The 27,667-nt window shown below is 40.8% G+C and overlaps 1 protein-coding gene across 1 annotated transcript in view; it reads left to right on the plus strand.

Moving 5' to 3' along the window:
- The first annotated feature begins 1,353 nt into the window (after positions 1 to 1,353).
- Positions 1,354 to 27,667, plus strand: part of SLC25A24 (solute carrier family 25 member 24) — a 59,218-nt gene continuing 32,904 nt past the window's right edge. The window contains exons 1-3 of the mRNA XM_022584187.3: positions 1,354 to 1,790; positions 21,748 to 21,874; positions 25,400 to 25,487. Coding sequence (XP_022439895.1) covers positions 1,608 to 1,790; positions 21,748 to 21,874; positions 25,400 to 25,487 — 398 coding nt within the window. The 5' untranslated portion in view covers positions 1,354 to 1,607. The remainder of the gene's footprint in view (positions 1,791 to 21,747; positions 21,875 to 25,399; positions 25,488 to 27,667) is intronic.

The following is a 27,667-nucleotide window of genomic DNA, read 5'->3' on the forward strand; positions in this document are numbered from 1 at the left end:
TCTGTATCTCCTGCAGGTAACAGGAACACGGTGATAGTTTCTATAAGCAGCTGTGGATGAACAGAGAATTATTACAATTAATATCTCATCTGATTGGCACTTGAGGGTGTTAAGATCTTTCACATACAATATACAACCTTGTTGTTACGAGGCAGATATTCATACTCTCATTTTACTGAGGAGAGAGGCTACCCAGGGAGGTTATGCCACATCTCCACGTTTACACAGCTGAAGGATTAGGACCCTGTCTGGTATTTTCTTTGGAGGTCCACTGTTCCTTTGCTTATCCCATGTTATGCAGTAAGAATTTCTGTCTTTCCTGGGCAATAAACCCCAAGCCTTGTAACTGCATCCATCTTGAGAAGGAGGGGCCTGAGGTTTTCCTAATAAGTGCTGATGGCAGATGCTCCCTAAGATTTATCGGGGCAGATCACACTAACTAAGCTGTAGAGCAAAGTAATCCCTCTTTTTACCACTGCCCACCTGGATGGATGTTGATAGTTTCTGCAAAAGACCCTTGAGTGCCCCCCAACCCCGCGCCCAGTTTTGTGGAGCTATAATTATATGATACCGTATTAGTTTTAAGTGTTCCTTTTTGTTTCTTAATTGCTTTCAGATTTAACTCCTCTGCTTCTTAAAGCTTAATTCCCATCCCAAGTGAGCAGCCACCCAACTCTCTCATTTTTTGTGAATAGAAAACAGTCCCACATATATACACTACCAAACGTAAAATCGATAGCTAGTGGGAAGCAGCCACATAGCACAGGGAGATCAGCTCGGTGCTTTGTGACCACCTAGAGGGGTGGGATAGGGAGGGTGGGAAGGAGGGAGACGCAAGAGGGAAGAGATATGGGAATATATGTATATGTATAACTGATTCACTTTGTTATAAAGCGGAAACTAACACACCATTGTAAAGCAATTATACTCCAATAAAGATGTTAAAAAAAGAAAAGAAAAGAAAACAGTCCCAGAGATGTGTAGTGTCCGTGGAGTTGCACGAAAAAGTGCGAGATCTGTGCGAGACAAAGCCCGAGAAGGCCCAGTGTCCCTGCAGAGAGGACTGTTTCTGGGCAATTCGCCAGGGTACCAAGCCCGAAGGGAAGGGAGCCTGAAGTTAAGTAACCTGAGCTTCCAGCTGCTCCCTCACTCCTCCCGTTCACCACCACCACCCCCCCTCCTCCGTCCCCCGCCCCACCTTTAATACGCTGATGCAGAATCCCACAACCTCCCGGGACTGGCTCCTCGGGCCGCACCCCTGACAGCTCCACTAGGGACGCCGCAGAGCTTACCTCCCACGTCCCACAGCCCCTCCCGGGCCGCACCCTGCAACCCTTTCACTTCCTGCCCGCTCAAGGCAGAGCCTAGCCCGTCCCCCGCGCCCATCGGGGAGGCCGGCGCCGGCCGAGCTCCTCCCCAGGCAGCAGCGGGAACGGCCACTCCCCGTGCACCGAGCCGAGCTCGGGTGGGGACTTGGCTCTTTTCAGCTTGTGCGCCGCGGGCCCCTTACAGCCAGGCCGCGGGCTCCTTACAGCCAGGCCTCGCGCCCGAGCAGCCTTCGGCCCCCCTGGCGTCCCTCGGCTGGGCCGGCCCGCGCCTCCGGGACCATGCTGCGCTGGCTGCGGGGCGTCGTGCTGCCCGCGGCGGCCTGCCAGGACGCGGAGCCGCCGACGCACTACGAGACCCTCTTCCACAAGCTGGACCGCAACGGGGACGGCGTGGTGGACATCTGCGAGCTGCAGGAGGGGCTCAAGAGCCTGGGCATCCCCCTGGGCCAGGACGCCGAGGAGGTGGGTCGCTGCGGGGCCTGAGGGCCGGAAGGGCTGCGGGGACTCGGGGCGCTGCCAGGACGGAGGGCGGCTGCCCGCGGCTCTGCAGGAAGTAGCTGGAAGTGTGGCTTCCAACCCGCGAGTGGGTTCAGAAGCTCGGGAATGGGGCCAGGTACCCCGGAACGGATGCGCATCAGGATCTGAAAGGCTACCGGTACTTTTACAGAAAAATTAGTGCAGTGGACCCTCTGACTCACTCTGAGAATTTAAAATCCTGTGCCCAGTACTTTTGGTCTGAATGCATCCCAGGGCATTTTAAGCCTATGCAAAAATTTAGCCACCTTTGGTTTTTTTTTTTTTTAGCTCTCACACTTCAGTGAGCCCCAAGCTCTGTAAAAAGTCTCACATTTTGTATCTATTCGAAGCTGCTTTCTTACACCAGCTAGTTTGTCTACTGTTTCAAAACTGTTTGAAAACCAGTGGTATGTTTCCCCCAACCTTCTGTTGAGGAGGAGAGGCAACATTCCATTGTTTAAGACATTCTTAATGCCCTAAGTACATAAGTTGACCTGAAGGGTTGGCCCATCCTATGAGCAATTTCAGCTTCTCTGAGTCATTTTAATTGTGTCCCTGAAGTGCGCCCCTATCAGCAGAGATATTTGGAACCTCTCCAACCCCACTGAAACGTAGGAGGACACTTTGGCATTCCCTATCCCAAGAGGTAAAGTGCTATTAAGCTATAAGAGCCAAAAACTGTTTTATAGTAGTTATATTTTAAGCTACTCATTCAATGTCTTTAGTAGTTACAGGCCTCTTCAGGTTACTATTTCTTCTTGAGTCAGATTTAGTAAGTTACAACTTTTAGGAAACTGCACGTTCTGTCCAAGGCTCATAATATTTATATTCACTTGTGATTTTTAAAAAGTTCTGACTGTATCTGTAGTTATGTTCTCTGTTTTATTCCTGATATCTCCCCCCCCACCCCTGCTTCCTCTTCAATCTTGCCAAATCTTTTTTTCTTGCCAACCTTTTCTTTTTCCCCTTCAACCTTTGTCTTTTTTATTCATACACTGAAAGAACCAACTTTTGGTACGTTTTGAAGATTGTCTCCATTTTTTAAATTTTCTTCCATTAACTTTTGTTTATTTCCTTCTACTTTCTTTGGGTTTACTCATTTGTCCCTTTTCTAATTTCTTGAGTTATTAATAAATGCTTGATTTATTAAGTTTGAGCTACAATATCACTTTAATCACTTCTTTAGTTGCATCCCGTAAGTTTGTACTTTTGTTGTAATTTAGTTCTAAGTATTTTCTAATTTCCAATATGATTTCATCTTTGACCCATGAATTATTTGTGTGCTTTAAATTTCCAACTATATGCTTTTTTGGTTGGTTCTTTGAAAATATGAATAAAATAGACAAATCTCTGGCAAGACTGATTAATAAAAAGAGAGAGGAACTCAGGAATAAAAAATGTCTTTAATTTTCCAAAATTTATATAAGAACAAATTATAAAATAAGTTGTATAAAACTGTGTGTATGCAAACATATAGAACAGGATGGCGTATATTTGTCACACACACAATATATGTATTCTATACATATACATAAAATATATTTTATACCTACATACATATACATATACATAGTATCACTCTGTGCTCATGCCAGATATTATTAACTATTCCCAGCACTCTTTTCTGATGGGTATATTCTTCAATTAAAGGTTAATAATGATTACTTCTGGATGGTAGGAGTTAAATTACCTTGTTACTTTTTTCTTCACAATTTTTGTATTATTTCAGTTTTTTAAAATGATCATACATTATTATTTTTATGATTAGGAAAAAATAGAGTTGTTTTTTTTTTAAATAAATATCACCTCCTCTGTGATGAGCTTTTCTGGACCACCCTCTATAGAAGAGTTGGTCTCACCCTACTATTTGTAGATCTTGGTCTCCTATATCGCTACTGCTATAATTTTCAAAAGGTACTATTTTTATTTATTGACTGTGCCCTCCACTAAGACCAAACATCTTGAAGATGAGGGTCATGTCTCAGTGATCTAAGCACAGTGGTACAAAAAGATTTAAGGCTGTGATCTGAAATACCCTAAACAAGACAGTGGCTCCTTTGAAATAATTAAAAGAAAAAAAAATTTAACTGTAAAGCAGTTGTTAGTGCTTTTATTTCCAGCATATGTAGGACAAGAAAACCAAAAATTCTCCTGTTGCTAGATACCTAGAAATGTTGGATAAAATAAGATAAATATATAAAAGACTATTTTTTTAGAGCAGTTTTTTGTTTACAACAGAATTGAGAGGAAGGTACAGAGATTTCCCATACACCCTCTGCCTCTAAACATCACATACATAGCTGCCCCCATTGTCAACATCACTCATCAGAATGGTACATTTTTTACCAAAGGTGAACCTACATTGACACCTCATTATCACTTTAAGTCCAAAGTTTACCTTAGGTTTCACTCTTGGTGTTGTATGTTCTATGGGTTTGGACTAATGTATAATGACATGTATCCATTATTATAATATCATATAGAGTATTATTACTGCCCTAAAAGTCCTCTGTGCTCTGCCTATTCATTCCCACATCCCCAACCACTGATCTTTTTATTGATTCTGTAGTTTTTCCAGATAAACATCTTTTTACATACATAGATGAGCTTGTAAGAAAATAAGAAATATCTAGTCAAACCACCTGGGTTTAAATCTTGGTTCTGCTACTTACTAGTTAACTTTGGGCCATTAAAAATATCTTTTTAGCTTCAGTTTCCTCATCTGTGACAGAGGTAACATGAGTACTTATCTCATAGGGTTATTGTGAAGAATAGATGAATTAAAATACGTAAAGTATTTAGAATAATTCATGGTATCTAATAAGCAATCAATTAGCCTTTAAATTATCTAAAACTGTTACTACCATCACTTTTGAAAGAGGGGTGTCAAAATTTCCTCTATGATTGTATATTTGCTAACTTTCCTTTATAATTCTGTTGATTTTCCCTTTTATTTTAAAAACAGACTATATAATGGACTATACTGCTGGTATATTCAAATTTAGCATTGTTTTAGCTTCCTGGTGAATTGCTCCTTTCATCATTATGCTTTCTTGCCTACCCTTATAGCATGGTTCCCCCCATATTTTACAAATGCCTGAGTGTTTTTGTAACACAAATGCACTAGCCAGGTGTTCCCCTTAAACAGGTTGTTTTCCCAGGTCACCGCTGGGAAATCTTCAGCTTTGGGCTCCCGCCTTGTACAAGGCATCATCCTTGCCCCATGTTCCACTCAGGGCTCTTTGCCTGCTGGGCAGTGAATGAGCCAGTTCCCAAACCCCATGTTCTTACCTCTTGTCTTGGGCTACTGCTGGTGCTAACTGCGTCATTTCTGGTTCTCCTAGGAGCAGAAACCAAGATGGGATTGGGTGTGCAAAAGAAGGGTAAGGGAGAGGAAACAGGAGTGTTGGCCTGTGGAGTGATCTGACCTGGCCTCCACAGGCCACTCCATGGCACCCACAGATGTGCTTCTCAGCATAGGTTTGGGAGTGCTCCCTTATTGTTCGCAGCCTCTTTTCCCCAGGGAGGACAGTGGGACAAACTACAGTCCCCGTTGCTTCACTTGGTCACAACTGGTACTCATGATTTCCCTTCTTGACTGTCTATTTTAAATTCCACTCACGTTCATCTAGAATCTCTGCAGGTCTTTGTGACTTACCTGGTGGTGTGACCCAAACTTTCCTTTCTGCAGTGTCTGAGCTTCTCAGGCCAATGTTGCTGCATGTGCCCATTCACAGTTATAACTGGGCATCCCTGGAGTCCACATGGGTCATCTGAGTTCCGTAAGTATTCCTCTCTGTCTCAGTGGTGTAGAAGCAGCCCTGCTTCCTGCTGATCAGGGCCAATTTACACCTACTAAGAGGGTGACTTCTTTTCTTGCCTGTTGGTCCCTGGACACAAGGAGTTACAAATGTCCAGGTGGAAGCTATAGCTTGTAGTTCAATGGGACCCTCATTGTGTTCCCTGACAAGAGTATATCTATCCTGCTTGGGGACCAGAAGCTAACACTGCAGAGCCCAGAGTTGTGGGGATGGGAAGCAAAAAGTTCCCATTGGGTCATTGGGAGTGATAGTAAGTGGGACCACTCCTGCTTCCATCTCTTAGTTCCTGGACTCATGTGTTCTTCCTTTTGGGGGCACAAAGCCACATGGTAGGTCTCTGATTTAGTGTACATAACGGTATCCCGAAGGGTGGCAACCCATTTTTGCCAAATATTGTCTCCTAGGTGGTGCTTCGGCTGTGCTTTCAGTAGGACATTGCAGCATTCTGTGAGGTTGGCTGCTTCCTGATGGTGTGGGGTGTGAAATGGCCAGTGGATCCAGTGGTCTCGGGCCCATGTGCACACCTCTTACACTATGAAGGGATCCCCTGGTCAGATGCTGTGTTCTGTAGGGATTTCACGCCTGTGGATCAGGCATTCCACAAGCCCCCAGATAGTGGTGCTGTCTGAACCTTTGTGGGCAGGAAAGGGAAACCCCTACCTTCCTTTGAGGAAGACCCAGTTCCCCTTACACCACAGGAGGCACCCAATATAACTGACTTTCCACCGAGTGACCAGTTGGCCTTCTTGAGGAATAGTGTCATGTCAGGGCCAGGCAAGGGCCAGATCATGAAAGGCATTGAGGACCTGCCTTTTGTCAAGGCATTGAGGAATAGTGTCATGTCAGGGCCAGGCAAGGGCCAGATCATGAAGGGCATTGAGGACCTGCCTTTTGTCAAGGCATTGAGGAATAGTGTCATGTCAGGGCCAGGCAAGGGCCAGATCATGAAGGGCATTGAGGACCTGCCTTTTGTCAAGGCATTGAGGAATAGTGTCATGTCAGGGCCAGGCAAGGGCCAGATCATGAAGGGCATTGAGGACCTGCCTTTTGTCAAGGCATTGAGGAATAGTGTCATGTCAGGGCCAGGCAAGGGCCAGATCATGAAAGGCATTGAGGACCTGCCTTTTGTCAAGGCATTGAGGAATAGTGTCATGTCAGGGCCAGGCAAGGGCCAGATCATGAAGGGCATTGAGGACCTGCCTTTTGTCAAGGCATTGAGGAATAGTGTCATGTCAGGGCCAGGCAAGGGCCAGATCATGAAGGGCATTGAGGACCTGCCTTTTGTCAAGGCATTGAGGAATAGTGTCATGTCAGGGCCAGGCAAGGGCCAGATCATGAAAGGCATTGAGGACCTGCCTTTTGTCAAGGCATTGAGGAATAGTGTCATGTCAGGGCCAGGCAAGGGCCAGATCATGAAGGGCATTGAGGACCTGCCTTTTGTCAAGGCATTGAGGAATAGTGTCATGTCAGGGCCAGGCAAGGGCCAGATCATGAAAGGCATTGAGGACCTGCCTTTTGGTTTGGACTTTTGTCAATTGAGTGATGGGAGCACTTGGGAGATTTTAAGCAAGAGGGGACACAGGCAGACTTATGACTTAGGAAGATCACTCTGGTGGCTGTGCAAAAACAGGAGGAAGAGAGGGTGTGGAGGGGAGCCTGGGTGACAGTAGCCAATCACATACTTGGAATTAGGGTTACATGGTCAGTCTTTATGGGGGAGAATTTCAGAGGCATAGGTCAAGGGTTTGTATAATGTCAAGGATTGGGGAGATTACCCACTGGAGTATCTAGAAATGAGAACTATGGGGTGATTCTTCAAGGGAAGGTTTCAAGATAATTTGCATCTAAAACAAATACTCAACCTAAAGTGAAATCTCTATAAATTTCCATCTGACTTGATCTCATCTTCATGTTGCCAAGCTTTTGTAACGAATTTGGCATGTAGAAGAGAGCAAATTTCTATTTAAGTTCCTTTAGGCCTTAAATGGAAAGAATGTGGAACATAATAAGGAATACAATAACTAATTGTTACTAAGTGTTCCAAAAGTATACAGGGAAGGGAAAAGACATCAAGGCAAGTTCTGAGACAAAATTAAGAACTAGCTAGAGGCGAACTCACTATGGTTTCTTCTGATATGAGTGACCCTGCTTTTCCATGTGTTTCCAAATCTCCTCATTATGAAATTAGTGTTTTAGAAGAGATAAAATTCACATTAAGTTCTCCTGTGACTCAGGAATTGAGAGTAGAAGGTAGCATGAGGAACAAGGAGATACAGTAGTTATTACTAATTTTCCCATAAGAATCTAGTAATCCTGTCTGCTTTATGCATTATTTTCCATCGTTTCCTCCCTCCTCCCTCTTTGCCTCCCCCTCCTCATTGTTTTTCATCAAAGGCCACGTTAGAACATTTTAAAAGGCAATCCCAATGTTTGGATGTCACTTGAGGTACTCTGAGGAAAAAAATTTCAGAACATCAAAGAGCAGAAGAAATCATCTGAATTTTAATTTACTGAAATGGAAATCAGAAAAATAAACTGATGATGAAGAGCCAGCAATTTTAGCTGGAAGTATGCTTATTTTGGTTCAATTTAGGCTTGGAAGACTTCAGAATAGTGTAGAACCAAAAAAAAAAAAATCTGGATTTAGAATTAAGGCAATAAAATGATGAGATGATCAAGTCTATGTTTTGCTCTCTTCTATCAGTTATGTAAAATGCTGTTAGTCTGTTTTCTTTATTCAGAAGTCTGGCTGTGACTTCTATCTTTTCTACTTGGTCTTTAGACTCTTGCGCCTGCCTGGATGTCTGTCTTCTATGACTCTTTGTGACTACTTGCATTCTCTGCAATGCCCAGGGAAGGATCATTCCCTGTGGACTGTAAAATTCTCTTTTGTTGGAGAATTCCTTGTTGATTGGGCCACAGCCCATCTTGTGAAACAACATTAGATGTTTGCCACTGCTCAACAGCTCTGGGGAGAAACATTTATTGCGAAGCTTGCAGTAGTACTTATGACTAACCATGGCATAATCTCTTCCTGGCAAACGCATGGGTAATTCAAGGACATGGGATGGTCCTCTTTGTGTTTTCTGTACTTGACATGATGAGTAAATAGAGCAAAAACTGACAGATAACGGCTTGATTAGATTATCTTTATGAATTAAAAAAATTTTATTTTGGGGGAGCAGTTTTATGTTCACAGCAAAATTAAGAGGAAGGTCTAGAGATTAACCATATCTCACCTGCCCCCACGCATGCATAGCCTCCCCCATGATCAACATCTGACGCCGAGTGGTAACATTTGTTACAGTTGATGAACCTACATTGACATATCACCCCAAGTCCATAGTTTACCTTAGGTGTTGTATATTCTATCGGTTTGGACAAATGTATGATGATGTGTATCCATCTTTACAGAATCATACAGGGTATTTTTCACTGCACTAAAAATTCTCTCTGCTCTGCCTATTCATCCTTCCACCCCTTTCTCCAACCGTCTGGCAACCACTGATCTTTTTAATGTCTCTATAGTTTTGCCTTTTCCAGAATATGATATTGCTAGAATCATACAGTATGTAACCTTTTCAGATTGGCTTCTTTCACTTAGTAATATGCACTTAAGATTTCTCCATGTCTTTTCATGGCTTGATAGCTCTTTTCTTTCTAGCACTGAATAATGGTCCATTGTCTGGACGTACCACAGTTTACTTACCCGTTCACCTACATCTTGGTTGCTTCCAATTTTGGCAATTATGAATAAAGCTGCTACAAACATTTGTGTTTAGATTTTCATGTGGACATACATTTTCAGCTCCTTTGGGTGGATACCAAGGAGCATGATTGCTGGATTATATGGTAAAAGTGTGTTTAGTTTTGTAGGAAATTGCCAAACTGTCTTCTAAAGTGTACCATTTTGCATTCCCACCAGCATGAGAGTTCTTGTTACTCCATATGAATATTAACATTCAAGTTTTTAACGACTACTCCATATTTTTAAAAGTAACTTATGTAAAATGTGGAATTTTGACTGTGAAACTACACTTCCACATTTCCAGTGGCGCCCGATGAGGGACCAACAGGTATGTGTATAGGGAAGCCAGAGCTCTCAGTGGTTACGGAAAGTGGCGATTAAGAAGACGCCATAAACATTGTTTATGAGTATCTCCTGGACCCCAGTTGACTTAACTTCTGCCCATTTTGAGATTATCATCCCAAGTGTGCTGCCACAATCTGTGCAGATGGAGATGGGACTCCTTCTGTTCAGCAGCCTTGCTCTGGAGCCACTGCACATACTGAGTGAAGATAAGGAACTGGGGGAGAGGATCACAGAAGGAAAGGCCCACATGGTCAGATTTTCATTCTGGTCCCAAGCTTCATTACAATAATTCCCAAGTGCCTTAGCCTTAGAAGAAGAAGTCTTAGGTGTGACCAGACAACTTAAAAAACAAAAAAATGTTGGACCAACACCACCAGTCATTATGGCCCCACAGTCCATGTCTCAAAACTCCCCTACCCACTTTTCTCTAAAAAGAAGTTCTACCTTTAGAGACAGACCTGTGTGGAGGTCTCTCAGGAAGCTTCTGGAGAAAAGGCTCTTCCTGGAGTGAGGTGGGAAACAGGGAGTCTGATTGGCTGATCTGGGAGTGAGGCCGGAACTCCATGGCCTCACACTCCACGCCTGGCCTCCAGCACCAACCCCTCCGAGGCTCCCAGCGCATCTCGTGCTTCTGCTCTGGAGCCGTGGAGATGAACCATCCCCTTTCCGTTCTGTACCTGGCCCAGGGGCTTTGGCTTTGGTAGCAGAGAGGCAGCTGCTACCTTAGGTCTTTTCCAACTTGGCCTGTGGTGGGCAGAGATCACCATCCTCTCTCTCACTTCCACCTCGGGGAGACTAACGGGGGTCACAGCGTGGACCACCCGAAGCACTTCTGCCGCCAGAGACATCCCAGATGGACGCCTTCGATGAAGAACTGTTTTCGTACCTAGACCATAATGAAGATGGGACCCTGGACATACTTGAACTTCAGGAAGGCCTGCAGGACGTAGGGGTCATTCAGGACGAAGGGAAGGTGGGCTTCAGTGGGGCTGTGGTCGGAGAGATGTTGGGTCTGAGAATTCTGGAGGGGCCTTGGGCAGAGAAGGGTAAAGCCAAATTTACACGCTCCCAAACTTGATGCTGGGCCCCACTATAGTTTTCAGGTCTATTACCAGCGTTACTGTATGAAGAATAACAACATTACTAATACTCCTCTCAAGCATTTTTCTCAATTTTCTCCCTGGCTCTAATAACACTTCTAAATTCAAATTGCTCTCAAGATGTTGGCTGCAACCTTGTTTTTGGAGTCACCTTGTTCAATGTACTCACCTGTTATTAGTAGCCTAGATGTGCATTTAGGCCAAAGATGCTCTCTTCCCACTTTGGGGAACTGGCATAATCACTGTGTGTTTTGGGAGTTGTGTGGTAGTTGGAAATTCTCTAATAGTGTATTTTGGTTTCTGTTCTTGGAAGGAGGGCAATCAGTCTGAGTGGCTTGTACTCTTGGGGTTTCTCCCATGCTGATGTTTCCTCATAAGGTGCCTTTATCATCAGACTTTTGAAGAATGAGCTTGGGCATTTTTTCCTTTGCAAATCTTTTCCCCAGCAACCTAGATGAGAGGATCCTTCTCAGTATGCAGTGCCTAATGCATATTTCTATCAGTGTATTTCCAAGTTATCTTCTGTTCAGAAGTTATTATTGAGTATAATTATTACTTTCCAATGATCTTTGCTCTTTGGATGTTTAACCCAATAGATGGAGATCCATGAGAGTTAAAGACTGGCAAATTCATTTAAGATAATTGGCACTTCATGCTCAAAAAACTGTCAAATGAGTTCTGTCGTGTTAAGATTTGGTAAAACTCTTCCTATTAGCCATGTGAACTTTGGGAGTCTTTATTTCGATCATTCACTTAGTCATTGATCAGTTGTATTTTGAGCACATTCTATATGCCAAGCACTGTGTCCTGGTTTCCTCATTTGTAACATCAGAGGCCTGGACTGGATGTTGTCCATGGACCAGACCAGTCCAAAATATTATCTCTGTAAAGTTTACTTGGATTTTTAAATTGTGTTTTTCCTTTTAAACCTAAACGTCCTTCATGCTTTTTTTTTTTTTAACATCTTTATTGGGGTATAATTGCTTTACAATGGTGTGTTAGTTTCTGCTTTATAACAAAGTGAATCAGTTATACATATACATATGTTCCCATATGTCTTCCCTCTTGCGTCTCCCTCCCTCCCACAATCCCTATCCCACCCCTCCAGGCTGTCACAAAGCACCGAGCCAATATCCCTGTGCCATGCGACTGCTTCCCACTAGCTATCTACCTTACTACGTTTGTTAGTGTGTATATGTCCATGACACTTTCTCGCCCTGTCACAGCTCACCCTTCCCCCTCCCCATATCCTCAAGTCCGTCCTTCAGTAGGTCTGCGTCTTTATTCCTGTCTTACCCCTAGGTTCTTCATGACATTTTTTTTTCTTAAATTCCATATATATGTGTGAGCATACGGTATTTGTCTTTTTCTTTCTGACTTACTTCACTCTGTATGACAGACTCTAGGTCTATCCACCTCATTACAAATAGCTCAATTTCGTTTCTTTTTATGGCTGAGTAATATTCCACTGTATATATGTGCCACATCTTCTTTATCCATTCATCCGATGATGGGCACTTAGGTTGCTTCCATCTCCGGGCTATTGTAAATAGAGCTGCACTGAACATTTTGGTACATGACTCTTTTTGAATTTTGGTTTTCTCAGGGTATATGCCCAGTAGTGGGATTGCTGGGTCATATGGTAGTTCTATTTGTAGTTTCTTAAGGAACCTCCATACTGTTCTCCATAGTGGCTGAACCAATTCACATTCCCACCAGCAGTGCAATATTGTTCCCTTTTCTCCACACCCTCTCCAGCATTTATTGTTTCTAGATTTTTTGATGATGGCCATTCTGACTGGTATGAGATGATATCTCATTGTAGTTTTGATTTGCATTTCTCTAATGATTAATGATGTTGAGCATTCTTTCATGTGTTTGTTGGCAGTCTGTGTATCTTCTTTGGAGAAATGTCTATTTAGGTCTTCTGCCCATTTTTGGATCGGGTTGTTTGTTTTTTTGTTATTGAGCTGCATGAGCTTCTTGTAAATTTTAGAGATTAATCCTTTGTCAGTTGCTTCATTTGCAAATATTTTCTCCCATTCTGAGGGTTGTCTTTTGGTCTTGTTTATGGTTTCCTTTGCTGTGCAAAAGCTTTGAAGTTTCATTAGGTCCATTTGTTTATTTTTGTTTTTATTTCCATTACTCTAGGAGGTGGGTCAGAAAGGATCTTGCTGTGATTTATGTCATAGAGTGTTCTGCCTATGTTTTCCTCTAAGAGTTTGATAGTTTCTGGCCTTATATTTAGGTCTTTAATCCATTTTGACCTTATTTTTGTGTATGGTGTTAGGGACTGATCTAATCTCATACTTTTACATGTACCTGTCCAGTTTTCCCAGCACCACTTATTGAAGAGGCTGTCCTTTCTCCACTGTACATTCCTGCCACCTTTATCAAAGATAAGGTGTCCATATGTGCGTGGGTTTATCTCTGGGCTTTCTATCCTGTTCCATTGATCTATCTTTCTGTTTTTGTGCCAGTACCATACTGTCTTGATTACTGTAGCTTTGTAGTATAGTCTGAAGTCAGGGAGCTTGATTCCTCCAGCTCCTTTTTTCATTCTCAAGATTGCTTTGGCTATTCGGGGTCTTTTGTGTTTCCATACAAATGGCGAAATTTTTTGTTCTAGTTCTGTGAAAAATGCCAGTGGTAGTTTGATAGGGATTGCATTGAATCTATAGATTGCTTTGGGTAGTAGAGTCATTTTCACAATGTTGATTCTTCCAATCCAAGAACATGGTATATCTCTCCATCTATTTGTATCATCTTTAATTTCTTTCATCAGTGTCTTATAATTTTCTGCATACAGTTCTTTTGTCTCCTTAGGTAGGTTTATTCCTAGATATTTTATTCTTTTTGTTGCAATGGTAAATGGGAGTGTTTTCTTGATTTCACTTTCAGATTTTTCATCATTAGTGTATAGGAATGCCAGAGATTTCTGTGCATTAATTTTGTATCCTGCTACTTTACCAAATTCATTAATTAGCTCTAGTAGTTTTCTGGTAGCATCTTTAGGATTCTCTATGTATAGTATCATGTCATCTGCAAACAGTGACAGCTTTACTTCTTCTTTTCCAATTTGGATTCCTTTTATTTCCTTTTCTTCTCTGATTGCTGTGGCTCAAACTTCCAAAACTATGTTGAATAAGAGTGGTGAGAGTGGGCAACTTTGTCTTGTTCCTGATCTTAATGGAAATGCTTTCAGTTTTTCACCATTGAGGATGATGTTTGCTGTGGGCTTGTCATATATGGCCTTTATTATGTTGAGGAAAGTTCCCTGTATGCCTACTTTCTGCAGGGTTTTTATCATAAATTGGTGTTGAATTTTGTCAAAAGCTTTCTCTGCATCTATTGAGATGATCATATGGTTTTTCTCCTTCAATTTGTTAATATGGTGTATCACATTGATAGATTTGCGTATATTGAAGAATCCTTGCATTCCTGGAATAAACCCCACTTGATCATGGTGTATGATCCTTTTAGTGTGCTGTTGGATTCTGTTTGCTAGTATTTTGTTGAGGATTTTTGCATCTATGTTCATCAGTGATATTGGCCTGTAGTTTTCTTTCTTTGTGACATCCTTGTCTGGTTTTGGTATCAAGGTGACGGTGGCCTCATAGAAGGAATTTGGCAGTGTTCCTCCCTCTGCTATATTTTGGAAGAGTTTGAGAAGGATAGATGTTAGCTCTTCTCTAAATGTTTGATAGAATTCGCCTGTGAAGCCATCTGGTCCTGGGCTTTTGTTTGTTGGAAGATTTTTAATCACAGTTTCAATTTCAGTGCTTGTGATTTGTCTGTTCATATTTTCTATTTCTTCCTGAATCAGTCTTGGCAGGTTGTGCATTGCTAAGAATTTGTCCATTTCTTCCAGGTTGTCCATTTTATTGGCATAGACTTGCTTGTAGTAATCTCTCATGATCTTTTTTATTTCTGCAGTGTCAGTTGTTACTTCTCCTTTTTCATTTCTAATTCTGTTGATTTGAGTCTTCTCCCTTTTTTTCTTGATGAGTCTGGCTAGTGGTTTATCTATTTTGTTTATCTTCTCAAAGAACCACCTTTTAGTTGTATTGATTTTTGCTGTTGTTTCCTTCATTTCTTTTTCATTTATTTCTGATCTGATTTTTATGATTTCTTTCCTTCTGCTAACTTTGGGGTTTTTTTGTTCTTCTTTCTCTAATTGCTTGAGGTGCAAGGTTAGGTTGTTTATTCGAGATGTTTCCTGCTTCTTAAGGTGGGCTTGTATTGCTATAAACTTCCTGCTTAGAACTGCTTTTGCTGCATCCCATAGGCTTTGGGTCGTTGTGTCTCCATTGTCATTTGTTTCTAGGTATTTTTTGATTTCCTCTTTGATTTCTTCAGTGATCACTTCATTATTAAGTAGTGTATTGTTTAGCCTCCATGTGTTTGTATTTTTTACAGACCTTTTCCTGTAATTGATATCTAGTCTCATAGCGTTGTGGTCAGAAAAGATACTTGATACAATTTCAATTTTCTTAAATTTACCAAGGCTTAATTTGTGACCCAAGATATGATCTATCCTGGAGAATGTTCCATGAGCACTTGAGAAAAATGTGTATTCTGTTGTTTTTGGATGGAGTGTCCTATAAATATCAATTAAGTCCATATTGTTTAATGTATCATTTAAAGCTTGTGTTTCCTTATTTATTTTCATTTTGGATGATCTGTCCATGGGTGAAAGTGGGGTGTTAAAGTCTCCTACTATGAATGTGTTACTGTCGATTTCCCCTTTTATGGCTGTTGGTATTTGCCTTATATATTGAGGTGCTCCTATGTCGGGTGCATAAATATTTACAATTGTTATATCTTCTTCTTGGATCTATCCCTTGATCATTATGTAGTGTCCTTCTTTGTCTCTTTTAATAGTCCTTATTTTAAAGTCTATTTTGTCTGATATGAGAATTGCTACTCCAGCTTTCTTTTGGTTTCCATTTGCATGGAATATCTTTTTCCATCCCCTTTCAGTCTGTATGTGTCTCTAGGTCTGAAGTGGGTCTCTTGTAGACAGCATATATAAGGGTCTTGTTTTTGTATCCATTCAGCCAATCTGTGTCTTTTGGTGGGAGCATTTAGTCTATTTACATTTAAGGTAATTATCAATATGTATGTTCCTATTCCCGTTTTCTAAATTGTTTTGGGTTTGTTATTATAGGTCTTTTCCTTCTCTTGTGTCTCTTGTCTAGAGAAGTTCCTTTAGCATTTGTTGTAAAGCTGGTTTGGTGGTGCTGAACTCTTTCAGTTTTTGCTTGTCTGTAAAGGTTTTAATTTCTCCATCAAATCTGAATGAGATCCTTGCTGGGTAGAGTAGTCTTGGTTGCAGGTTTTTCTCCTTCATCACTTTCAGTATGTCCTGCCACTCCCTTCTGGCTTGTAGGGTTTCTGCTGAGAGATCAGCTGTTAACCTTATGGGGATTCCCTTGTGTGTTATTTGTTGTTTTTCCCTTGCTGCTTTTAATATGCTTTCTTTGTATTTAATTTTTGACAGTTTGATTAATATGTGTCTTGGCGTATTTCTCCTTGGATTTATCCTGTATGGGACTCTCTGTGCTTCCTGGACTTGATTAACTATTTCCTTTCCCATATTAGGGAAGTTTTCAACTATAATCTCTTCAAATATTTTCTCAGTCCCTTTCTTTTTCTCTTCTTCTTCTGGAACCCCTATAATTCGAATGTTGGTGCGTTTAATGTTGTCCCAGAGGTCTCTGAGACTTTCCTCAGTTCTTTTCATCCTTTTTTCTTTATTCTGCTCTGCAGTAGTTATTTCCACTATTTTATCTTCCAGGTCACTTATCCGTTCTTCTGCCTCAGTTATTCTGCTATTGATCCCATCTAGAGTACTTTTAATTTCATTTATTGTGTTGTTCATCATTGCTTGTTTCATCTTTATTTCTTCTAGGTCCTTGTTAACTGTTTCCTGCATTTTGTCCATTCTATTTCCAAGATTTCGGATCATCCTTACTATCATTATTCTGAATTCTTTTTCAGGTAGACTGCCTATTTCCTCTTCATTTGTTAGGTCTGGTGCATTTTTATCTTGCTCTTTTATCTGCTGTGTTATTTTCTGTCTTCTCATTTTGCTTATCTTACTGTGTTTGGGGTCTCCTTTTTGCAGGCTGCAGGTTCATAGTTCCCGTTGTTTTTGATGTCTGTCTCCAGTGGCTAAGGTTGGTTCAGTGGGTTGTGTAGGCTTCCTGGTGGAGGGGACTAGTGCCTGTGTTGTGGTGGATGAGGCAGGATCTTGTCTCTCTAGTGGGCAGGTTCACATCTGGTGGTGTGTTTTGGGGTGTCTGTGGCCTTATTATTATTTTAGGCAGCCTCTTTGATAATGGGTGGGGTTGTGTTCCTGTTTTGCTAGTTGTTTGGCATAGGTTGTCCAGCACTGTAGCTTGCTGGTTGTTGAGTGAAGCTGGGTGCTGGTGTTAAGATGGAGGTCTCTGGGAGATTTTCGCCGTTTGATATTATGTGGAGCTGCGAGGTCTCTTGTGGACCAGTGTCCTGAAGTTGGCTCTGCTACCTCAGAGGCAGAGCCCTGACTCCTGGCTGGAGCACCAAGAGCCTTTCATCCACATGGCTCAGAATAAAAGGGAGAAAAAGTAAAGAGAATTAGTAGAAGTATGAGAAAAGAAAGCAGGAAAGGAGGGAAGGAAGGAAGGAAGAAAGAAAGAAGAAAAAGAAAGAAAGAAGGAAAGAAGGCAAGAAGGAAAGAAAGGAGGGAGGGAGGGAGGGAGGAAGGAAGGAAGGAGGGAAAGAAGGAAAAAAGACAGAAAGAAAGAAGATACAGTAAAAATAAAATAAAGTATAATAAAGTTATTGAATTAAAAATTATTTAGAAAAAAAAAAGTGACGGATAGAACCTTAGGACAAATGTTGGAAGCAAAGCTATACAAAATCTTACACAGAAGCATACACATACACCCTCACAAAAAGAGGTAAAGGGGGAAAAATCATAAATCTTGCTCTCAGAGACCACCTCCTCAATTTGGGATGATTCGTTGTCTAAAGGAGGGAAGGAAGGAAAGAAAGAAAGAACGAAGGTAAAGTATAATAAAGTTATTAAAATTAATTAAGAAAAATAATTTTTAAAAAAACCATGGACGGATAGAACCCTAGGACAAATGGTGGAACCAAGACTATACAGACAAGATCTCACACAGAAGCACACACATACACATTCACAAAAAGAGGAAAAGGGAAAAAAATCATAGATATTGCTCTCGAAGTCCACCTCCTCAATTTGGTATGATTCGTTGTCTATTCGTGTATTCCACAGATGCAGGGTACATCAAGTTGATTGTGGAGCTTTAATCCGCTGCTTCTGAGGCTGCTGGGAGAGATTTCCCTTTCTCTTCTTTGTTCTCACAGCTCCCAGGGGCTCAGCTTTGGATTTGGCCCTGCCTCTGCGTGTAGGTCACTGGAGGGCGTCTGTTTTTTGCTCAGACAGGACGGGGTTAAAGGAGCCGCTGATTCGGGGGCTCTGGCGCACTCAGGCCGGGGGGGGGGGGCACTGCGTGCGGGGCGGGCCTGCTGCGGCAGAGGCCGGCGTGACGTTGCACCAGCCTGAGGCCCGCCGTGCGTTCTCCCGGGGAAGTTGTCCCTGGATCCCGGGAACCTGGCAGTGGCGGGCTGCACAGGCTCCGCGGAAGAGGGGTGTGGATAGTGACCTATGCTCGCACACAGGCCCCTTGGTGGCGGCAGCAGCCTTAGCGTCTGCCGCCCGTCTCTGGGGTCCGCGCTTTTAGCCGCGGCTCGCGCCCGTCTCTGGGGTTCGCGCTTTTAGCCGCGGCTCGCGCCCGTCTCTGGAGTTCCTTTAAGCAGCGCTCTTAAACCCCTCTCCTCGCGCACCAGGAAACAAAGAGGGAAGAAAAAGTCTCTTGCCTCTTCGGCAGGTGCAGACTTTTCCCCAGACTCCCTCCCGGCTAGCCGTGGTGCACTAACCCCCTCAGGCTATGTTCAAGCCACCAACCCCAGTTCTCTCCCTGCGCTCCGTCCGAAACCGAAGCCCGAGCCTCAGCTCGCAGCCCCGCCCGCCCCGGCGGGTGAGCAGAGAAGCCTCTCGGGCTGGTGAGTGCCGGTCGGCACCGATCCTCTGTGCGGGAATCTCCCCGCTTTGCCCTCCGCACCTGTTGCTGTGCACTCCTCCGCGGTCCCGAAGCTCCCCCCTCCGCCTCCCGCAGTCTCCGCCCGCGAAGGGGCTTCCTATTGTGTGGAAACCTTTCCTCCTTCACAGCTCCCTCCCACTGGTGCAGGTGCCGTCCCTATTCTTTTGTCTCTGTTTTTTCTTTTTTTCTTTTGCCCTACCCAGGTACATGGGGAGTTTCTTGCCTTTTGGAAGGTCTGAGGTCTTCTGCCAGCCTTCAGTAGGTGTTCTGTAGGAGTTGTTCCACGTGTAGATGTATTTCTGGTGTATCTGTGGGGAGGAAGGTGATATCCGCGTCTTACTCTTCCGCCATCTTCCCTTCATGCTTTTTTAAAGCTACTCTTGTACTTAGATTTTCACATGTGACTTGTATGATATTTGTTTATTTGATACAAACTAACCTTTCATAAGAAATTCAGGATTATGCCATAAACAAGTTTAACCCTTTAAAACACATTTTTTCTTTATCAAAACAATTTTTTTTGCATATTTGTCTTTTGTTTTTGGTAAGAGGTGGTGTGAGCCATATAAAGGCTTTTTATGACTGATGATGTCTCACATATCAAAACTCTGGCAGTCTCTGCACCAGCCACATAGAACCGTATATTTCAGGGAAGCTGATGTGGCTTTTCCTCAGGTGATGGTCACATCTCTAGGAAGTTTTGATGTGAGTTTTCACCCCCATGTCTCCAGATTCCATAGTAGAAGTTTATTTATATAGATTGAGAATTCAATTGATTTTTTAAGTATAGAAATGGTACTTACATACTACTAAGAAAGAAAAGATACAACTTTTTATTCTGATAACAGATTTTTTGAATGATGTTTGATTTGGTTTGTTTTTTTGCTGTGAAAGGTGAGAGACTGAATATGCAAATAGACAGTGTTAGACCATATTTAAAATTGAACTTTGAATTTCATAATGTGTGCAAATGTCAAATCACTATGTAGTACACCTGAAACTAACTTAATATTGTATATCAACTATATTTCAATTAAAAAAATTTTGAACTTTGACCTAAGACCTACCCAGAAAACTACCCCTTGTTTATAATAAAAAATCCAGGAAGCCAACCCGCTGTAAGTCAGACTTACTGGAAGCCAGAATGCTATCTCTAGTGACAGTCCAGGAAGCTAAACAATAACATGTGTAACAGTCAGCCCCAAATGGCCAGAAATTAATTGATAACTGACATGTTCCCCAATTTTTGTCCCTGCTTCCAACTTAGGACCAACCAGAAAAAGCCAAATATGCCCCCCTAACCAATCACACAGGATGCCCCACTTTTGCTTTAGCCCACCTACAGTTTTCCCAGGCCAACAGTCTGCAATCAGGGCACACCCCAAAACTCCTTTTTTTTCTACTATAAAGCTTTCCCACTCTTCTTCCTGCCTTTGAGCCAAAATACAAGTGACAGTGGTTGACTTCCTTGCTATAGTAATCTCAGAATAAACAGCCTTTCCTTTTCTCCTTTGACTGGTCTTTATTTCCACAGAGGAATAGGCAAGAAAACTCAAAAGTCAGAGTCATTAGACAGTTGTAACTCTGGGAATCTTTATTTACCGTAACAAAGGCTAATGAAATATGGGTAAAAAAATCAGGCTGTTCAAAGATAGCGTTAGAGATGTCCTTTAACTTGTAATTTCTAAAATGATAGTTGTTCACTGTTATTTTCATTGACCAAAATATAAACTTCTTAGATGAAACTTCAGTACATAAATGGGGCCCCAGAATGCTGTGACATTTTCTCTTGGATTATGCAAATCTCAGTGTATGTGTTGAGTAATCAGAAAATAATTTCCAGATGAAAATCATCCTCAGTCTAATTTGTAAAGGTAATTAAATAGCAATAATTATTTTTCAGTGACACTACAAATGTATTTGCTTTTAAAACTGTAATAATTGATGGCATTTAGGTTGCAGATAAGAGAATCCTAGTCATACTAGTTTAAACAAAAAAGGCTAGAATTCTTTGTAGATACCCTTTATTAGTTTGAGGAAGCACCATTCCTAGTTTGCTCAGAGTTTTTAGTCGCAAATGATATTGAATCCATCAAATGTTTTTCTGCATTTATTAAGGTAACCACATGACTTTTCTTTTTTATTCTGTTACTGTGGTAAATTACAAGATTAAAAAAAATATGTTAACCCAACCTGGGATTACTGTAATACATTTATCTTGTGTATGTATGTGTGTCCATATATAGTGTTATGTATATATTTATTATGTACATATGTATATATAATATATAGTATTATACATGTACATATGTGTATGTATAATACATATAGTATTATATGTGTATATATATATAGTATCCATTTATATATTGTTGTATTCATATAATTATATATATAGTATTATCAACTTTATATATTGTACCCATATATATTATGTATATATATATTATGTGTGTGTATATATCAATACATATATTTGTGTGAAATAATATATTATTTCTTTCTCAAAAGGAATGATTTTTCTTAATAGAGATAGACAGTTTGATATGACAGCTTTTTATAAGAATCATCTTTAGGAAAAGATTATTTAATTTTGGAAATTAAAGGGAAATATACTATTTTAAACATTTAAATTTAGGTCAAGATTTTGTCTTCTATCTTGGGATTTATAAAATACAAGTCTTAATAGGAAAACAGCCAATCTGCTTGATGTACAAAACATCTAGTATTTTTAACCCATATAAAAATATCTCTAATTTTTCTTTTTTGTAGAAAATTTTTACTACTGGTGATGTCAACAAAGATGGAAAGCTGGATTTTGAAGAATTTATGAAGTACCTTAAAGACCATGAGAAACAAATGAAATTGGCATTTAAGAGTTTGGACAAAAATAATGATGGTGTGTCTTTCTTTTCTATTTATCACCAGCTATGAAGAAGCACATCTCATGCTTCCAAAAGTCTAAAACAATGTATATTTAGTCAGTCTATTTTTAGATGATAATTATTACTTGTGTTAATACTTGTTTTTCTTAGTAATGTGATTTTTATATAGAATGTTTTTAGTGAAGAAAAGTTATATGTAGCTTTGCCTAATGAATCATAAACTGTGAGTAGGGCCTTTGTAAAATATTAATTATGGAACCTTATACTGATTTGAACTTAAAGCTATGGGTTAAAAATAATAATTATGTTTTTTTGCTCTCTGGGCAACAGAGTTATTTTTATTCATACTAAGCATGAGTATTATATATTCTAAAATTTAAACAACTTTCAGATTATCTTATATTTGATAGTCTTTTTGAAAGAATTACATGTGATCAAAGAAGATGCTCTGATTCTGAAAGTTAAAAAAGAAAATAGCAGATAGACGTTTAAATACATACCTTCTGATTGGGTTTATAGTTTTTCTATTTAGATTAATAGCTTGGAGTTAGAGTTCCAGTCATGTGGAGCAAGAAGTAAAGGCCACTGTAGGAGAAAGGGAAGAGCTATCAAACCCTTATCACCAGAGGCAACCTTTGATAGGAAGAGGGCATTTATTTTAAAAATGTATAATGCAGGGCTTCCCTGGTGGCACAGTGGTTGGGAGTCCGCCTGCCGATGCAGGGGACACGGGTTCGTGCCCCGGTCCAGGAAGATCCCATGTGCCGTGGAGCGGCTGGGCCCGTGAGCCGTGGCCGCTGAGCCTGCTCGCCCGGAGCCTGTGCTCCGCAGCGGGAGAGGCCACAACAGTGAGAGGCCCGTGTACCAAAAAAATAAAAAATTTAAAATAAAAAAATAAAATAAAAATGTATAATGCAGCCTCAGACCCCTCCCCACGCATGAGTGGTCAAGGCCATTTCATTCAAGATTTGTTATTCAAGAAACAAGTTAAACAAATAAATTGAGAGAAAATATGGTTCATACCAGGGATAGGCAAACTTTTTTTTTTGTAGAAGTCCAGTTAGTATTTTAGCTTAGTGGGCTGTGTGATCTCAGTTGCAGGTACTCATTTCTGATTTCACAGTGCAGAAACAGTCATAAATAATATGTAAATGAGTAGGCATGGCTGTGTTCCAATAAAACTTTATTTACAAAAGCAGGCAACTGGCCTTATTTGGCCAAAGGGTTATAGTTTGTTGATCCCTGATTTTTACTGAACACTAACTTCAGTTAGACTCAAGGCAAGTTTCTTCAAACAAAGAAACAACTAAACCCTTTGAATGGTTTTGATGATCGTTCAAATGTGTGACTTGGCCAGGAAGAGCTGAGTTTGTGGTGGAAAGTAGTACTGTTAGAATATTTGTTACCACCCGTAAACCTTACATTGTATGTTCCAAGTCCACCTTAGTCCAATCTTGTAGCAAAATTCAATTCTTACAATCAAGTTTATTTCTTCCCACAAACTTTCATCCCACCCTGAACCCTCTAAAGTTCAGCTGCAGAGAAGGGACTGTCTATATAGTGTTAGGGCAGGCAGTAGCAGGAGATGAAGTTACCTCATGATCATCTCCAGATAAGTAGAGGCTGATTGTTCAGTACGTACAGTATGCATGTATCAATGGTCCATTTCAGAAAATTCTAAATGAACCAGAAGAAATAATTAAAGGTGAAATATTTTTATTCTATTTTTTATTGAGGTATAGTTGATTTATAATGTTGTGTTAAAGATAAAATTTGTAATAAATACAAACAGTTTCCCCTCAGTTTATCTTGTTTTTGTAATTTAAAAACACTTTTTCATTATAGGTTCATACTTCTGTTTATTAAACTTTCTTAAAGCAAAGCATATACAGTCTATCCTCATTATTCATGAATTCTGTATTTGAGAATTTTTCTACTTGCTAAAATTTAACTCCATAAATAACCCCCAAATCAGTACTCACAGTGCTTTTGCAGTCATTCATGGATTTGCGCTGAGCAGCCACCAATTTCATTTTCTTGGTGAGCACATTTCTAAAGCTGAGATAGAGAGAGGCGATGCGCTGCGTTCTTGTTTTAGCTTTTTTATTGTACACAAATCCTTCTGCAGTCTACTTGATGCCATGTTTTTTGCATTTTTATGCTTTTATTGGTGATTTCACTATTTGCAATGGCTCCCAAGAACAGTGCTGAAATGCTGTCGAGTGTTCCTAAATGTGGGAAGGCTGTGACGTGCCTTTGGAAGAAAATAGGTGTGTCAGAAAAGCTTCACTCAGGCATGAGTTATAGTGCTGTTGACCATGAGTTCAATGTTTATGAGTCAATAATATATATTAAGCAAGGTGTCTTTAAACAGAAACACACAGAAAACAAGGTTTTGTATTGATTAGTTGATGAGAATATTGTGACCAGAGGCACAGGAGCCTAACCCTGTATTTCCCTTAGGAACAGCGGTTCGGTTCTTTAGTTCTGTGTTCATGGTGACCTTATAGAAAGTAACTACAGTGAATAATGAGAATCAACTGTACTTCTCTGAAAGTGCAACCATAAAGGAGATTATTCAGAGTGGTATTTGAAAAATTTCATCGCTAACAGGGTGACGCCTCTAACTGCTCTTACATTGTCCAGATTCTCGTGCTGCTCCTTTCTTCTCCCTGGGAGAAGTCTCTCCAAATCCTGTCATTCCTTCAAAGTCCTTCCCTTAAAGGGAATCTTTCCTTTCACCACTAACAGTAATTTTTGTCTTCCTCTTTTCCTGGAGAACTTTGCTGTTAATCCTGGTTTGGCATCAGACCCTTTGGTCTGTTTACCTGTTCCATGCATCTTAGTCTTAGGATCCTCATGGGTCTGTGGGATGCTTGAGGGAAACGCAATCTTACATTTATTGCTTATGTTTTCTCTTTCTTCTTCTCTTCTGATTCTTCTCCTTTCTACAGCATGCTCTAATTGCTCTTATAATAATAATTTTCCTACTTCCATCATCCTACTATCCTGCTTTATTTTTATTGCCAGATTTCTCAAAAGAATATTCCACACTCTTTGGCTTCATTTAGTCATTTTCTACTTTCTTTTAACTCAGTGCCTTCCATGTTTATGTATAATAAATGCTTAATCATTTATTAAAATGTAGAAATGCATGCTTTAAAATTAATAGATCCTAGCTTAATTGAATTTACCTCAAAGTCAGAGTATCTTGATTTGAATCTCAGTTCTGCTGCTTCTTAATGTCATTTCTTGGTAAGGCCATGTACGCTCTCAGTCTTTTCTTTAGATGGAATGTCATTATTTACCTACAAGGCTGTTATGATTTTTGAGTGAAATAATGTGTGTATATTTGTTTAATGTATTTGTTGAAATTTGAGTTGGTGTTGCAATATGTACTTAAGCAAATCTATAGCTCATCTAAATTCACAATTTTACCTTAATCAGTCCAAGCCTCTCCCTTATAAAGTGAGAGATTTGAAATTCATGATTTCTAAGGTCCTTATCAGTTCTAAGTTTATAATTTTTATTTTTTAAAGGAAAAATTGAGGCTTCTGAAATTGTCCAGTCTCTCCAGATACTAGGTCTAACTATTTCTAAACAACAAGCAGAGTTGATTCTTCAAAGGTAAGCTCTTCCTCTATTGACAGTTTTTTGTTTTTTTTTTACTTTTAGTATCCTGTATTAGAGATCTGCCTTTGTAAGTGTGGCTTAAAACAAATCCTTGTACCTTACCATTCCTCACTATGTACTTTCAATATCTTTCTCCCCTTTTTCTCACTTTTCATTTTGTGTGTACACATATACCTAAAGTGTAGGAATGGGAAAACTCTTTCAAGGCCTCCAGGGCTGGTGCAGTAGAAGAAGCTCTGTTTTCCCTTTTACGTGACTCCTTTACCACTCACACAAAACACTTCACTTCTGAAACTTCTGGTCACTGAATATGTGGGTTTTTTTCCCCACAACAAGCAATTCTAGCTGACACTAGCTGGGTGTCCTACAACATAACTCAATTCTAACATTGTCTACCTGGAGGTAGTGTCAGATCCCACAGATTAAGGACTCAGTTTCACAAGACTGCTCTCCACTTCAGATGCCAATCACAAGTAGTAGGTACCCAGATTACCCACATCTTCTGCCTGACTTGACTACACATCAGAGGTTCCCGTGACGTTCTCCCCCTTGGGTTCAGTTACTTGCTAGAGGAGCTCACAGAACTCAGCGAAACATTTACTTATGCTTACCAGTTTATTACAGGATATTATAAAGGATACAGATGAACAGGCAGACAAAAAGATACGTAAGGAGAGGCCTGGGAGGGTCCTGAGCACAGGTGTCTTTGTGGAGTTAGGTGTTTCACTCTGCCAGTGTATGGATGTGTTTGCTAACCAGAAGCTCCCTAAATCCCGTGCTATTGAGATTTTTATGGAGGCTTCTTCATGTAGGCATGCTCAATTATTAACTCCATTTTCAGTCCCTCTCCCCCTCTGGAGAATTGGGGTGGGATGGGGGTGGGAAGGGGGCTGAAAATTCCAAGCTTCTAATCATGACTTGGTTTTTCTGGTGACCAGCCCTCATCCAGGAGCCATCCAGGAGCCCACTCAGAGTTGCCTCATTAGAACAAAAGATGCCCTAGTGCTCTTATCACTTAGGAAATTACAAGGGCTTTAGGGGCTTTTGCCAGGAACAGGGAACAGAGACCAAGTTATATATTTTCTATTATCTCACAGTGTTTTAAAAGGCAGAATTTGATTGTGTTTTAAAAGACAGTGTTTTAAAAGGCAGAATCTGATTGTGTTTTCAGTAGTGGAAATCACGGACCTTCCCTTGAGTGCTCGGCCATCAGTGTGACTCGTAATACCTCCAAATGTCAGCTTCCTTTCTGCCATTTCACTGTCTCTTAGTATACTCAAAACTGAATTCATGGGAGAGAAGTCTGAAAGGTGCTGATTGAAACAGGTGAGGCTGAGTCATCAGAGTATGAGAATAGGAATCAGTTGGTTGAAATACAGCCTCCTAGTTCTACTTTTTCAGTAGACGATATGGGTGGGGAGTAGCTGAAATAGGTAGGCAGTCGCTCCCAAACATGTGTGCTTCATGTATCTTTATCTTCCGCTCTCAAGTAAAATCCATTTTCCATTTAGGCTTTCATCTCCATCCCTCTTTCCTCTAATTTTCTTATCTCTAGCTCCCTCTCCACATTTATTGAGGACCTTGGCCCTTGTCAAATAGTCATTTTCTCTTTAAGTCCTAGGAAACTTCAGTATTCGTGCTGGTGACTCCTCTTTCTAGCGTCAGTATTCCTTGCCTTCCTCAACACACCTGAGACTTTTATTCCATTTTGCTTCAGCAGCCCGCTCCCTCTCAGGATTGTATCATAACTTGAAGCCACTCCTCGTCTGAAGTCTTAAAAGCCTGTATCCTACCTTCTGACCCTTCTTCCTCCAGATTCTACACTGTCTGGCTCCTATGGTACTTGCATTTTGACTTACAGATCTCTGGCCCCTTCATTTCCACCAGTCTGTCAATCTCTTGATTGATTCCTTCCACCACTCCTACTTACTTTCCCCCAATCCTGAACCACCCTCTCAGTTGCTCTCTTTGCCCCAGCATTTGGGCTATGAAACATTTCTAGAGAAAAATGAAACCATACAGGCCCAGGAATAACCAAGACATTCTCGGAGAACCCTAAGGAGCTGGGGGCCTTCCCTATCAGATATCAAAGAGTTGTTATAAGCTATAATTAAGACATAGTGGTATTGCTACACAGATAGACAACTTGACAAGTGGAACATACCATCCCAGAA

The sequence above is a fragment of the Delphinapterus leucas genome, chromosome 1, assembly GCF_059928025.1.
Source record: "Delphinapterus leucas isolate spDelLeu-1000000601 "Yukka" chromosome 1, BTC_Dleu_Yukka2, whole genome shotgun sequence".
Classification (NCBI taxonomy): Eukaryota; Metazoa; Chordata; class Mammalia; order Artiodactyla; family Monodontidae; genus Delphinapterus; species Delphinapterus leucas.